A 12,489-nucleotide genomic window follows, 5' to 3' on the forward strand; every position below is an offset into this window, starting at 1 on the left:
CGTTCTAGCTGTCCAAGTAGCTTCCTCTTTTTGGGCTGTGTGGTTTTTCCTCTTGTTTGCTCAAGTTTTTCAATTCAGCAAATTCGCTGCCCTGTTTAGAAGTGCAGCCAAAGCCTCTGCAGTGGGTATCTCTCTTACCAGAGGGTTCACAACAAGAATGGGTCACACACTGGCCAGATTCTGCTCTCACATTCTGCCTTCAATGGGCCACTCCAGATGGAAACTGGCCTCCCTGAGAACAAAATCACGGCCCCTGGGCTTTGAAATCCCTGCCCTTTATGCCTGCTCTCTGGATGATACATAAATTGGGGTTTTTCTTTAGACTCTCTCAGCATCCTAACAGAATACCGTTCTCTGTAACAGGACATGAAGCCGTGTTTTTTTGGAGATGGGAGTCAAAAGTTAAAAACAAAGGGTGAATCTGGTCCCATTGCGTTCAATGGCAATGTGGCCAGGAGTTCACCCTAACTCCACATGTAGGGACTTATATAAATGGCTTGATTTACACCGGTCATGAGACTCCAGTGACTTCAACTGGAGTTGTCCTGTGGACGCTAAGGACGGGTGAGCTCATTTGGACCAAAGAAGAACTGACAGGAGAGTTGCTGAAATCTCAAATTTACAGGCTTAGAGGTTCAAAACAATTAGGAAAACAATCATTTTGCAGGAGAGAGAGAGGTCTGCCCTCTGAGCCCCCGCATCTCTGCATCTGTAGAAGATGAGAAGCACCAAAAGGCAGTAAAAATAAAACCATGCAGATCACAGTGGCGCAGAGTCCTGAAACCGGGTGAAATGGGGAATGTGTGAAATCTCCCACACTAGTGGCAAATGCCAAGACACCTGTGCTGCTGCTCTTCGTGCACCCACAGACACCATGTGCAGCTTTGGCAACTGGTAAACAGGAACACTCAGAAACTAGGAAGTATGCACATAATGATAGCGGGCAGCTCTGGGACATGTGAGTGCCTAGAAAAATACAGCTGCCATATGCAGGAGCCACTGCTATCTGTGTGAAACAGTGGGTCACTGGGACCCACATTTTAAACCCCAGATACTCCGGGACCATTTGTTAGCCAGCTCTGTTAGCCATTAATGGCAAGAGTTGTCCAATTTTTTATGGGGTCAAGTCATCATTATTCTCATCTGAAACGTTCGTCCTGGCAGTGCGTCACGGGATCCCTCAGCCTTGTGAAATACCCACCTAGTGTAACATTTCCCAGGCACCGCAGTCACATAAGAATTTCTCTCCATAGGGCTAAATTTCCCATTGTCATGAATGGAAAAAATGCCTTCATTAGGTTCAGGCACAAGCTTGCAGGAAAAATGTCTCCAGCTGACTCCTGGGGACGTGTTTGTAGATTCCAAGGCCAGAAGGGACCATTGTGATCATCTAGTCTGTATAACACAGGCCTGAGAATTTTCCCCAAAACTATTCCTAGAGCAGATCTTTTAGAGAAACTTCCAACATTGATTTAAAAATTCTCAGTGATGGAGAATCTGCCATGACCCTTGGTAAATTGTTCCAGTGGTTAATTAATCTCATTGTTTAACAAATGTACACTTTATTTCCAGTCAGAATTTCTTTAACTTCAACTTCCAGCCACTGGTTCATGTTACACCTCTGTATGCTAGACTGAAAAGCCTATTATTAAACACTGGTTCCCCGTGTAGGTACTTATAGATGGTTATGAAGTCACCCCTTAACCATCTTTGTTAAACTAAATAGATTGAGATCTTTGAGTCTATCGCTGTAAGGCAGGTTTTCTAATCTTTTAATAATACTTGTGACTCTTCTCTGAACCCTCTTCAGTATATCAGCATTTTAATCATGGACACAAGAACTGGACACAGGATTCCAGCAGGAGTTGCACCAGTGCCAATGACAGAGGCAAAATAACTTCTTTGTCTCTCCTAGAGATTCCCCATGTTATCATCCAAGAATCACATTGGCTCTTTTGGCCGCAGGATCACACTGGGAACTCAGGTTTAGCTAATTATCTCTTCACCCCCCTCCCAAATTTTGTTCACTCATTCTGCTTCCCATGAGATTCCCCCATCGTGTAAGCATCACTTGCATTCTTTGTTCCTAGATGTAGATGTTTATATAGCTATATTAGAACACAGTTTGGCTGCTTCGACCCAGTTTACCAACCAATTTGGATTAGTCTGAATCAGTGACCTATCGTGTTCATTATTAACCATCCCCTAATTTTTGTGTCATCTGCAAACTTCATCAATATTCAGGCATGAGAAGGGTTAGCAGCTGAGTTGCTGACACAATTTTCTCCTTACACTTGTCAGTTAACACATGTAACTTGTCTCTCAGACAGAGCTTGGCTTGGTTAGCTCCCTCTGAGGACTTCTCTGGACTTGGCTCTGACCTTAATAATCTGGTGCCATCTGTAAATTTTGACAGCTCACTGCTCATCCCCCTTTCTATATTGTTAATAACTATAAAATATTTACCGTACTATTTGTTATAAAGTGTGTAACCCCGCTCGCTGCGCTTCTCTCCCTATACAGGCACCTTGAGCATTTCTGAGCCTGATCAACGCTTCAACCACCACATGGCAGCTTTCAACCTCACCCTGTTTGACCCTTCAATATTCATCCTAATGGGAATTCCTGGCTCGGAAGCTGCTCACATCTGGATTTCCATCCCTTTCTCTATGTTCTACATTATCAGCCTGTTTGGAAATATCACAGTTCTGTTTGTTGTAGGCAAAGAGCAGACCCTGCACAAGCCAATGTACCTGCTGCTCTGCATGTTGGCGCTCACAGACATCAGCATGTCTACCTCTGTTATGCCGAAGGCACTGTGTATATTTTGGTTCAATTTGAAAGGCATTACTGTGGGTGGCTGCCTCACTCAAATGTTCTTCCTTCATGCGGTTTCTGGTATGAAGTCAGCCATCCTTGTGATAATGGCCTTTGATCGCTACGTTGCCATATGTAATCCTCTGAGATACACCACCATCCTCACCAATGCACGAATAGCTAAGCTAGGGCTAGTGGGTTTGACAAGAGCTGTTCTCTGCATCCTGCCCCTGCCCCTTCTCCTGAGCAGGCAGCCATTCTGTGCCAACCGTATTATCCCCCATACGTACTGCGAGCACATAGCTGTGGCGAAGATGTCGTGTGGGGACATCACAGTGAACAGGATGTACGGTTTGGTGATGGCGTTTGTACTCATTGGGTTAGACGTGATGCTCATTGCCCTGTCCTATGGTTTGGTCATCAGGGCCGTCCTCAGAATCTCCTCCAAGAAAGCCCACCAGAAAGCCCTCAACACCTGCACAGCCCACATCTGTGTGATACTGACGTCTTATGCTTCCTACCTCTTCTCTAACCTGACCCACCGATTCGGACAGGGCATCGCTTCCAACATGCACATCATCTTGGCCAACCTCTATTTCCTCATACCCCCCATGCTCAACCCTATCATTTATGGGATCAAAACCAAAGAGCTTCGTGACAAACTTAGCAAATACATATGCAGAATGTGATTGCCTAGGGCCACTGACTTTAAACTTGTGTGACAAGAGGGGGACAGGATATCTCCACAGTCATCGAGTGCTCTGTCCCAGTTTGGCTGAGCTCAGCACTTTGGAAGTTCACAGTCTGAGTACTTCCTCACACCTAATGTTGTCTTACCACTTCCAGACCAAGCACTGCTCTCTCCATTGCTGAGTTTGATCTCTCTGACCATCCCCTGACCTCTTTGAGCATCACCTGTCAGCTCCCACCCCCACACACTCTGTCATTTGGCCTTTCCATGACTTCCAGACCACCAGAAGATACTGCAACTTTCTGACGCAAGGTGGCTTTCCATTAGTCTCTGTGTGAATAGGGTTCTGGATCAGTTTGGCTAAACAGAAGCTATGCTTTCACTTAGCCAAAGACAAATAAAGCAGCTACAATGCTGAACTTCTTTATCATATTTGCAGTGATCCGGTGAACAAAATGTACCTGATTTTTCTACTTCCAATCCTTCAGGAGGCCTGGAGGATAAACAAAATGTCAGTTGAAAAGTGCTAATACAAGAAAGCTGCTGCAAGATTTGAGGATATTTTACTAGAGATTGTTGGTGAGAGTTATGAAACTTAGTGTTTTTCGGAACCTTTGAGTCAAATAACTTACCTCTTTGCACAGTTGATTTTGGAATGACTTTTCACCTGGAACTTTCAAAACACACAATAACCGTTCTCATTGTTGAAGCTGTCAAAAGGAAGTATCAAGATTTCCTGTTGGAGTTTGTGAAACAGAGATTGCCACCAAACGTCCAAGTTGAGCAGTTTTGGGTTGAAATTCTCCAACAGATGGATGCCGCTGAGGACAAAGGCTTTAGTGAACTTGGCTTATTTGCTTTTTCACTGTTGTTGCTGCCTTTTAGCAACTCTGCAGTAAAAGATTTGTTTTTATTACGTTCATCTAAGAAAACAAACTGCAGAACAAGATGCAAGAGGAACTTTTAGAAAACATTCCCCATGTTACGGCATATATGCAACAATACAAAATCTGTTGTGAACAGTTTACACTAATGAAAGAAATGATTGCACTGGTCATTGCTGATGTATGACCAGCAGCAGAGGGATTTTACGTCTGACAAAGACAGCAAGGATAAAATGTTGCCTTTTGAAGACTAACAGTAACAGATTAATTCAACTCAAAATATGGACATTATTTAATATATAATAATGTTATATTTGTTTTTCCACTAGATATATATTTTGAGCTACTTTGGGGCTATTTTTAACATTTCCCATTTTTTGTTTGAAACATCTGCCAACACTCATTCGGGATACAAGTACCAGTATTGGGGTTTTGAATTTGAATTTGATTTTCATCTCATAGCTTTCATTGGTTACTTGATGTGTTAGTAAAAAAATGTGTTAATAAAAACCCCCTTTGTTTCCATAAATAGACTGGGCTACTTTGGGTTAGTTTCTAAGTGACTTGGGGCTATTAATGCAGTAGAAATCTGTCAACGGCAGTAAAGAGGCAGAGTCGGACGAGAGGCAGAGCCGCAGTGCTGAGGCAGAGCATGGATTGGCCAGAGCCAAGATCTGGGGCAGCGCAGACCAGCTGCACCTAGGGGGAACAATACTAGGTTTACAATGGTGCCAGGACCGCTCCGGTGCCAGGCCCACATTTGTAAGGTGCCCATAATAACTACTTGGAGGCCCACAAAGGGTTAATCCAGCCCTGGCCATAACCAAGCAATGCACTGCCAGGTGTACTGGGAGTTGTAGTTTGCACGCTCCTGCCTTCCACCAAGGCCCTTGGAGCTGCACTGACAGCTACACTGCTAACCCAGAATGCCCTGCACCATGCTGTGAGCTGCCCCAGTTGAAGTGGGTTGAAGGAAGGGAAATGGTTTAGGAAGAGGGTTCCCGGTGCTGAGGCGCTGATCCCACCACACCACCCTCCCCATGGGACACAGGGTAGGGGCTCCCCATGTGGCCTTCCCACCTCCGAGTCTCCCCTGCGCTCCTGGGTCGGCAGCACTGCTGTGACTCCCGGCGTGCAGCCCCCAGCAATCGTGATGCCCGGCTGCGGGCTCCTGGGCACGGTCTTGGCCCTGCAGCTACGCTCTGGGTGTGTGTATCTTTGTGTGTCCCCTCGGCCGCCATCTAGCGTGGCCTGGGGGCAGCTGGTTGTCTGCATCCCACAGGGCTGGGGAGTGGGGCGTGGTGACAGTGGGGCTGGCTGCTGTCCCCCCTGCCGGTGGGAATGCCCAACCACTTCCCCCGGCCTGCACTCCAAGGGGGGAAGGGGTCCAGCGCAGTTTGGCGGAAAGGGGCAGTTGTGGGGCAAGTCAAGGTGAGGTGGGGGAGCGAGCGGTGACTCCATGTTGGGGGGTAGGAGAAGCGGGGTGTGAAGGTGGGGGTGGCTGTGGGGGCAGAGGGAGAGAGGAGAGAGTCTGGGTTCAAGGTGGGGTTGGCTCTGTGTGTGGGGGCAGTGGAAGGGAGGGCGGTGACAGCCCTGGAGTGAAGGTGGGGGGTGGGCAATAGCAGGGTCCTTGAGGAGAACCCTTGGGGGTTAACTGTTGGTGGGGACAGAAGGAGGGACGGGGAGGGGTAGAGCCCAGGTGTGAAGATTGGGGTAGGGGCTTGAGGCTGGATTGTGGTGAAGTGTGTGTGTGCATGTGTGTCTCAGTGGCCATGTATCCTTGCCAAAAACAGGCACAAGCAATGTTCCTCCCCACACTCCAGGCCAGTAACTTTACTGTTTCACTTGAAGTTATGAGGGATGGTGAAGCAAAGGGAGAAATAAGCTAAAGAAACTAACTTTTAAAAAAAGTTTTTTAAACATTATTGAACCAAATTGGATACAATTAACTTAGGTTTGAACAGAGACTGGGAATGGTTGGGCCATTACACTAATTGAATCTATTTCCCCATGTTAAGTATCCTCACGCCTGCTATGCGTCATCTCAATTATCACTTCAAAAGTTTTTTTTTTTCTGCTTTGAACATAGCGAAGAAACTGTATTAGTAGCAGTGAAGCTTTTGGCAAGTCATAAAAGTACCATTGACAGAAACCAGGATTACTTTACTAAGATTTGTGATATTGTCAAGTTACTTTCTAAACTTACCGTTTTTAGGGCACAACGAAGGAAAGGAATCTAATTTGAAAGAGAATTCCCATTAATTTTGTGATTTCTTTTCAAAGTATGACAAAACTTTCAAGAAAATGTAGGTAAGTTATTTTAATTTCACAAGCCCTGAATTTCAAAACAAAGTGCTGCAGATTTGGTCTGCAAAGAAATTGTACAGGCAGTGAAAAAGACCATTTTTTTCTCCTGTAACTATAGATGAGGCCAGGTCATTTAAGATAGAACAATTTACAGATCATATCATATAAGCAGAAAACCTAGAGATTAAATAAAGTTTCCTGTGCTTCATCAATTGCTCATCTTTCTGAAAGGCAAATGGCATTTATATGCCATGAAGACAGCTTTGGAGACAAGTGGACTGCAGAAGGTGCTGACAGTTGCTCAATCTTATGATGGCACTAATCTGTGATGTCAGCTGGGATTCAGCAGCGAATGAAAGAAGACCATCCATTTGCAATGTATGTACATTGCATGGCACACAAACTCAACGTCATCCTCATGGAGTGCTGTAAAGTATATCATAGTGCTGTGGGCTTTCAAACTGTACTTGAGAAATTGTATTCAGTCTTTGCGGAGCCAGCCAGTCAGAGGTTTCTCAACATGCACACAGCTTTGGGTCTTAAGTATAACAAGATTATGTGTCTGTTGACCCAGGCTCTGAGGCCTGGTCTACACTAAGGGCGGGGGTCGAACTAGGGTACGCAAGTTCAGCAGACACGGCGGGGTCGAACTCCGCGGCTCCAAGGTCGACTCCGCCACCGCCGTTCGCGGTGGTGGAGTTCTGGAGTCGACCGGAGCGCGCGGGGAGTTCGAACTATCGCGTCTTGATTAGACATGATAGTTTGAACTCGGAGAAGTCGAACTCACCGCGTCGACCCGCGCGGTGAGTATGGACCTGCCCTGAGTGTTCCCAAGTTTTGGGTATTTTTAAGTTGCTTTAATTTTTCTTATCAGATCCTCCCTGTATTTTATCATTTTCCATCCTCTCCTCCTTATTAGGACATAGGGAATCTCCATTAGTAGATCCTCCCCTAAGGGCTGTCCGAACCACATGCTCCTCCGCACCTGTCAGCTTTCCCCCAGCCCTTCGTTTAAAAACTGTTCTAAGACCTTTTTAATTTTAAGCACCAGCAATCTGGTTCTGTTTTGGTTTAGCTGGAGCATATCTTTCCTGTATAGGCTCTCCCTCTCCCAAAAGCTTCCCCAGTTCCTAATAAATCTAAACCCCTCCTCCATACACCATCATCTCATCCATGCATTGAGACCCTGCAGTTCTGCCTGTCTAACTGGCCCTGTGCATGGTACTGGAAGCATTTCAGAGAATGCTGCCATGGAGGTTCTGGACTTCAATCTCTTCCTTAGCAGCCTAAATTTGGCCTCCAGGATCTCTCTCCTACCCTTCCCCGTGTTGTTGGTACCTACATATACCAAGACCACCAGCTCCTCCCCAGCACTACACATAAGCCTATCTAGATGTCTCAAGAGATCCACAACCTTCGCACCAGGCAGGCATATCACCGTGCGGTTCTCCTGATCATCGCAAACCCAGCTATCTATGTTTCTAATGATCGAATTGCCCATTACTAACACCTGTCTCTTCCTAATAACTGGAGTTCCCTCCCCCGGAGAGGTATCCTCAGTGCGAGAGGTTACCACAACATCATCTGGGAGGAGGGTCCCAACTATGGGATCTTTTTCCTCTGCTCCAGCTGGATGTTCTCCTTCCCTTAGGCTTTCATCCTCAACAGCACACAGGCTGTCAGACCAGGGGTGGGATCATTCTACTGTGTCCCAGAAAGTCTCAACTATGTACCTCTCTGTCTCCCGTAGCTCCTCCAGCTCAGCCATCCTGGTCTCCAAAGTCCATACATGGTCTCTGAGGGCCAGGAGCTCCTTGGACCAAATGTACACATACGCCACCCGCCCACAGGGCAGGTAACCCTACATGCTGCATTGGGTGCAATAAACTGGGTAGCTCCCACTCTGTTGCTGGACTTCTGCCTGCACTCTCTTTTTACTCCCGAAGCTTGTTCCCTTGTTGGTGCTTTGTTTTTATCAAGCAGTGTTTTGACCTTTAAGTTCAAAGAATGTTAGGTGTATCTAGCCCCTGCTCACACTCCCCCTGTAAACTTCCTCACCAAACTCCCCTGTTAGCCGCTCTTGTTCACTCACAGGCCTTGCACAACACACTTGGACTGAAACATAAAACAAACGCAACGCCATTTCCTTCTGGGCAGCTGACAGATGTTGGATTTACAGTATCAAAACCTTCAACCACGATTCACCAAGCAGAGCTAAAACTTGCCTGCTACACTGCCTGCCACTCAGCGATTAGTTTAGTCAATTACCTTGGGGAACTTGTCAGATCAGCTTTCAAGAAAGATGTAGGTCTGCATCACTCTAAATGCACGGCATTAATAAACAATGTTATTGCTCCCTGCATCGTCTCTGACCTTGTCAAAAATACTGGTGAGTCTCAGGTTTCAAAGTGGTAGCCATGATAGTCTGTATCAGCAAAAACAATGAGGAGTCCTTGTAGTTGCTGCTGAGATTTTGCTTCAGGTTAGGGGGCTGTCTGTAAGCGAGGACTGGCCTGTCTCTCAAGATCTGTGAGAGTGAGGGATCATCCTTCAGGATAGGTTGGAGATCCTTGATGATGCACTGGAGAAGTTTTAGCTGGGGGCTGTAGGTGACGGCTAGTGGTGTTCTGTTACTTTCTTTGTTGGGCCTGTCCTGTAGTAGGTGACTTCTGGGTACTCTTCTGGCTCTGTCAATCTGTTTCTTCACTTCAGCAGGTGGGGATTGTAGTTGTAAGAACGCTTGATAGAGATCCTGTAGGTGTTTGTCTCTGTCTGAGGGATTGGAGCAAATGCGGTTATATCTTAGAGCTTGGCTGTAGACAATGGATCATGTAGTGTGGTCTAAATGAAAGCTGGAGGCATGTAGGTAAGTATAGCAGTCAGTAGGTTTCCACTATAGGATGGTGTTTGTGTGACTTTTGTTTATTTGCACTGTAGTGTCCAGGAAGTGGATCTCTTGTGTGGCCTGGTCCAGGCTGAGGTTGATGGTGGGGTGGAAATTGTTGAAATCCTGGTGGAATTCCTCAAGGGCTTCCTTCCCAGGGGTCCAGATGATGAAGATGTCATCAATATAGCACAAGTAGAGTAGGGGTGTTAGGGGACGAGAGCTGAGGAAGCCTTGTTCTAAGTCAGCCATAAAAATGTTGGCATACTGTGGGGCCATGTGGGTACCCATAGCAGTGCCACTGACTTGAAGGTATAAATTGTCCCCAAATGTGAAATAGTTGTGGGTGAGGACAAAGTCACAAAGTTCAGCCACCAGGTTTGCCGTGACATTATCGGAGATACTATTCCTGATGGCTTGTAGTCCATCTTTGTGTGTAATGTTGGTGTAGAGGGCTTCTGCATCCATAGTGGCCAGGATGGTGTTTTCTGGAAGATCACCAATGGATTGTATTTTCTTCAGGAAGTCAGTGGTGTCTCGAAGATAGCTGGGAGTGCTGGTAGCGTAGGGACTGAGGAGGGACTCTACATAGCCAGATAATCCTGCTGTCAGGGTGCCAGTGCCTGAGATGATGGGGCATCCAGGATTCCCAGGCTTATGGATCTTGGATAGCAGATAGAATAACCCCTGGTCGGGGCTCTAGGGGTGTGTCAGTGTAGATTTGTTCCCGTGCTTCTTCAGGGAGTTTCATGAGCAGATGCTGTAATTTCTTTTGATAATCCTTAGTGGGATCAGAGGGTAATGGCCTGTAGAATGTGGTGTCAGAGAGTTGTCTAGCAGCCTCTCGTTCATATTCTGAGCTATTCATGATGACGACAGCACCTCCTTTGTCAGCCTTTTTGATTATAATGTAAGAGTTGTTTCTGAGGCTGTGGATGGCGTTCTGTCTGCATGGCTGAGGTTATGGGGCAAGTGATGCTGCTTTACCACAATTTCAGCCCGCGTATGTTGGTGGAAGCACTCTATGTAGAAGTCCAGTCTGTTGTTTCAACCTTCAGGAGGAGTCCACGCAGAATCCTTCTTTTTGTAGCATTTTGAAGGTTTCTGTGGGTTATTGTGTTGTTCAGTGACGTGTTGGAAATATTCCTTGAGTTGGAGATGGCAAAAGTAGGATTCTAGGTCACCGCAGAACTGTATCATGTTCATGGGGGTGGTAGGGCAGAAGGTGCCCCTCCCCAATAGCCATGGAGGAGCAGCCAATGGCCCGTTGCAAGGAATGGACGATTGGGTGTTGTATATGGGGTATGGAGAGTTCTGCTGGGAAGGTACACAGTTCTGTAATATAATACTTGGGTGTACAACTGCACCAGCATATGGCCAAATTACACACATCTACATGCTGCCATCAATTTTTAGGACCCTGAAAATCAATCAGGTTTTTAAAAGAAGAATTTTATTTTTCAAAAAAAGTAAAAGGATCACACCTGCAAAATCAGGATGGAAGGTAACTTTACAGGGTAAATAAAAAGATTTTAAACACAGAGGATTCCTCTCTGGACTCAACTTCCCTGTTACAAAACGGGAATGAAATTACCTCTTAGCATAGGGAAAATTCACAAGCTAAAACAAAAGATAATCTAACACATTTCCTTGCTTTACTTACAATTTTTGTAATCTTAGATGCTCATTTCAGGTATGTTTCTAGGAGATGTTTTTTCCTGCCCTGGTCTCCCTCTCTGTCTGAGAGGGAACAAACAAAGGGAGCACAAACAACCCCCTCCCCAGATTTGAAAGTATCTTATTTTCCATTGGTCTTTCTGGTCAGGTGCCAACTAGGTTAATTGAACTGATGAACCATTTACAGGTAAGGGGATTCTGTATCTCTGACCAGGAGAGATTTTATCTTATTGGATACATAAGCATTGTTACCCTTCCCTTTATATTTATGACAAAGGCTCTGTGACACCAGAGCTGGGAGGCAGGTATGGGAAAAGGCCCTACGTCGTCAGAGTTCTGGTACACATGCTTGCTGGTAACTAACCCCAATAGACATTGCACTGCCTGCACTTGGGACTTCTGCTTTCGGTCTGCATGGCAAGAGCCAGAGGAGAGGGTGAAGGGAAAGTCCTCTAACACCTGGTGTCTGCTGTTCCTACTTGGGTGACTTGGGTAAGCTCATAGGTAGCTCAGTTTGGGTGTGTGGTGCCATCTGCTGTCGTGTTGGGTGATAACAGGGCCTGGAGAGGGTGAATCACCAGCAAAGCAGTGTGGAAATGGGCCAGCTCAGATGGGTGGTTAGGCACACCAGGGTGGTCCGGAGCACAAATTAGGCCCCAGGAACCTATGACACAAGCATGGGCGAGGGACTGTAGCCTGAACAAAAGATCCAGATGCAGCAGTTCTTTGATTCCTTTTCCACCGTGTTCTTACCCCAGCAGGGCACAGCTACCTAAAATGCCACCATAGTGAAATGGCCCCAGGGCAAAAGATTAGGTAAACTCCATGGCTGTTCCCTCATAAAATGTGGGATACCATGTGAGATGAAGTCCAGGTCATTTTGGTCCCGGGAGTGGTGAAGGAATCACACAGTGAGTGGAAAAGCCCCATGGTACTAGGTCTGATGCAGGATGGCACAGGCCATTTCTGCATCGATTTCTGAAAGATCAACACAATATTGAAATTTGATGCTTCCCCAGTGCAGAGAGTAGATGAACTACAAGAACAGTTGGGAGCTGCCAGATATATATCCACTTTTGACCTCACAAAGGGATACTGGCAAGTAACTTTGGCAGAAGAAAGCCTTTTCCATGCCCTTCGGCCTGCATCAATTCAGGATTACAGCATTTGTCCTCCACAGGGTGGCAGTGAATTTTCAGAGGCTAATGGACTGGAAAATGGTTTATGGT

At 46.2% G+C, this 12,489-nt stretch overlaps 1 protein-coding gene across 1 annotated transcript; it reads left to right on the forward strand.

The window, feature by feature from the left end:
* Positions 1-2,567: 2,567 nt before the first annotated feature.
* On the forward strand, positions 2,568-3,506 carry LOC123361895 (olfactory receptor 52N4-like). The gene has a single exon (XM_045002093.1). The coding sequence runs from the start codon at positions 2,568-2,570 to the stop codon at positions 3,504-3,506; it is 939 nt and encodes a 312-aa protein (XP_044858028.1).
* The last annotated feature ends 8,983 nt before the right edge of the window (positions 3,507-12,489 follow it).

Source organism: Mauremys mutica, chromosome 1 (genome assembly GCF_020497125.1).
Source record: "Mauremys mutica isolate MM-2020 ecotype Southern chromosome 1, ASM2049712v1, whole genome shotgun sequence".
NCBI lineage: Eukaryota > Metazoa > Chordata > Testudines > Geoemydidae > Mauremys > Mauremys mutica.

What these genes read in the sequence shown, in the direction of transcription:
- LOC123361895 (XM_045002093.1), top strand. Translation starts at nt 2,568, where the DNA reads ATGGCAGCTTTCAACCTCACCCTGTTTGACCCTTCAATATTCATCCTA.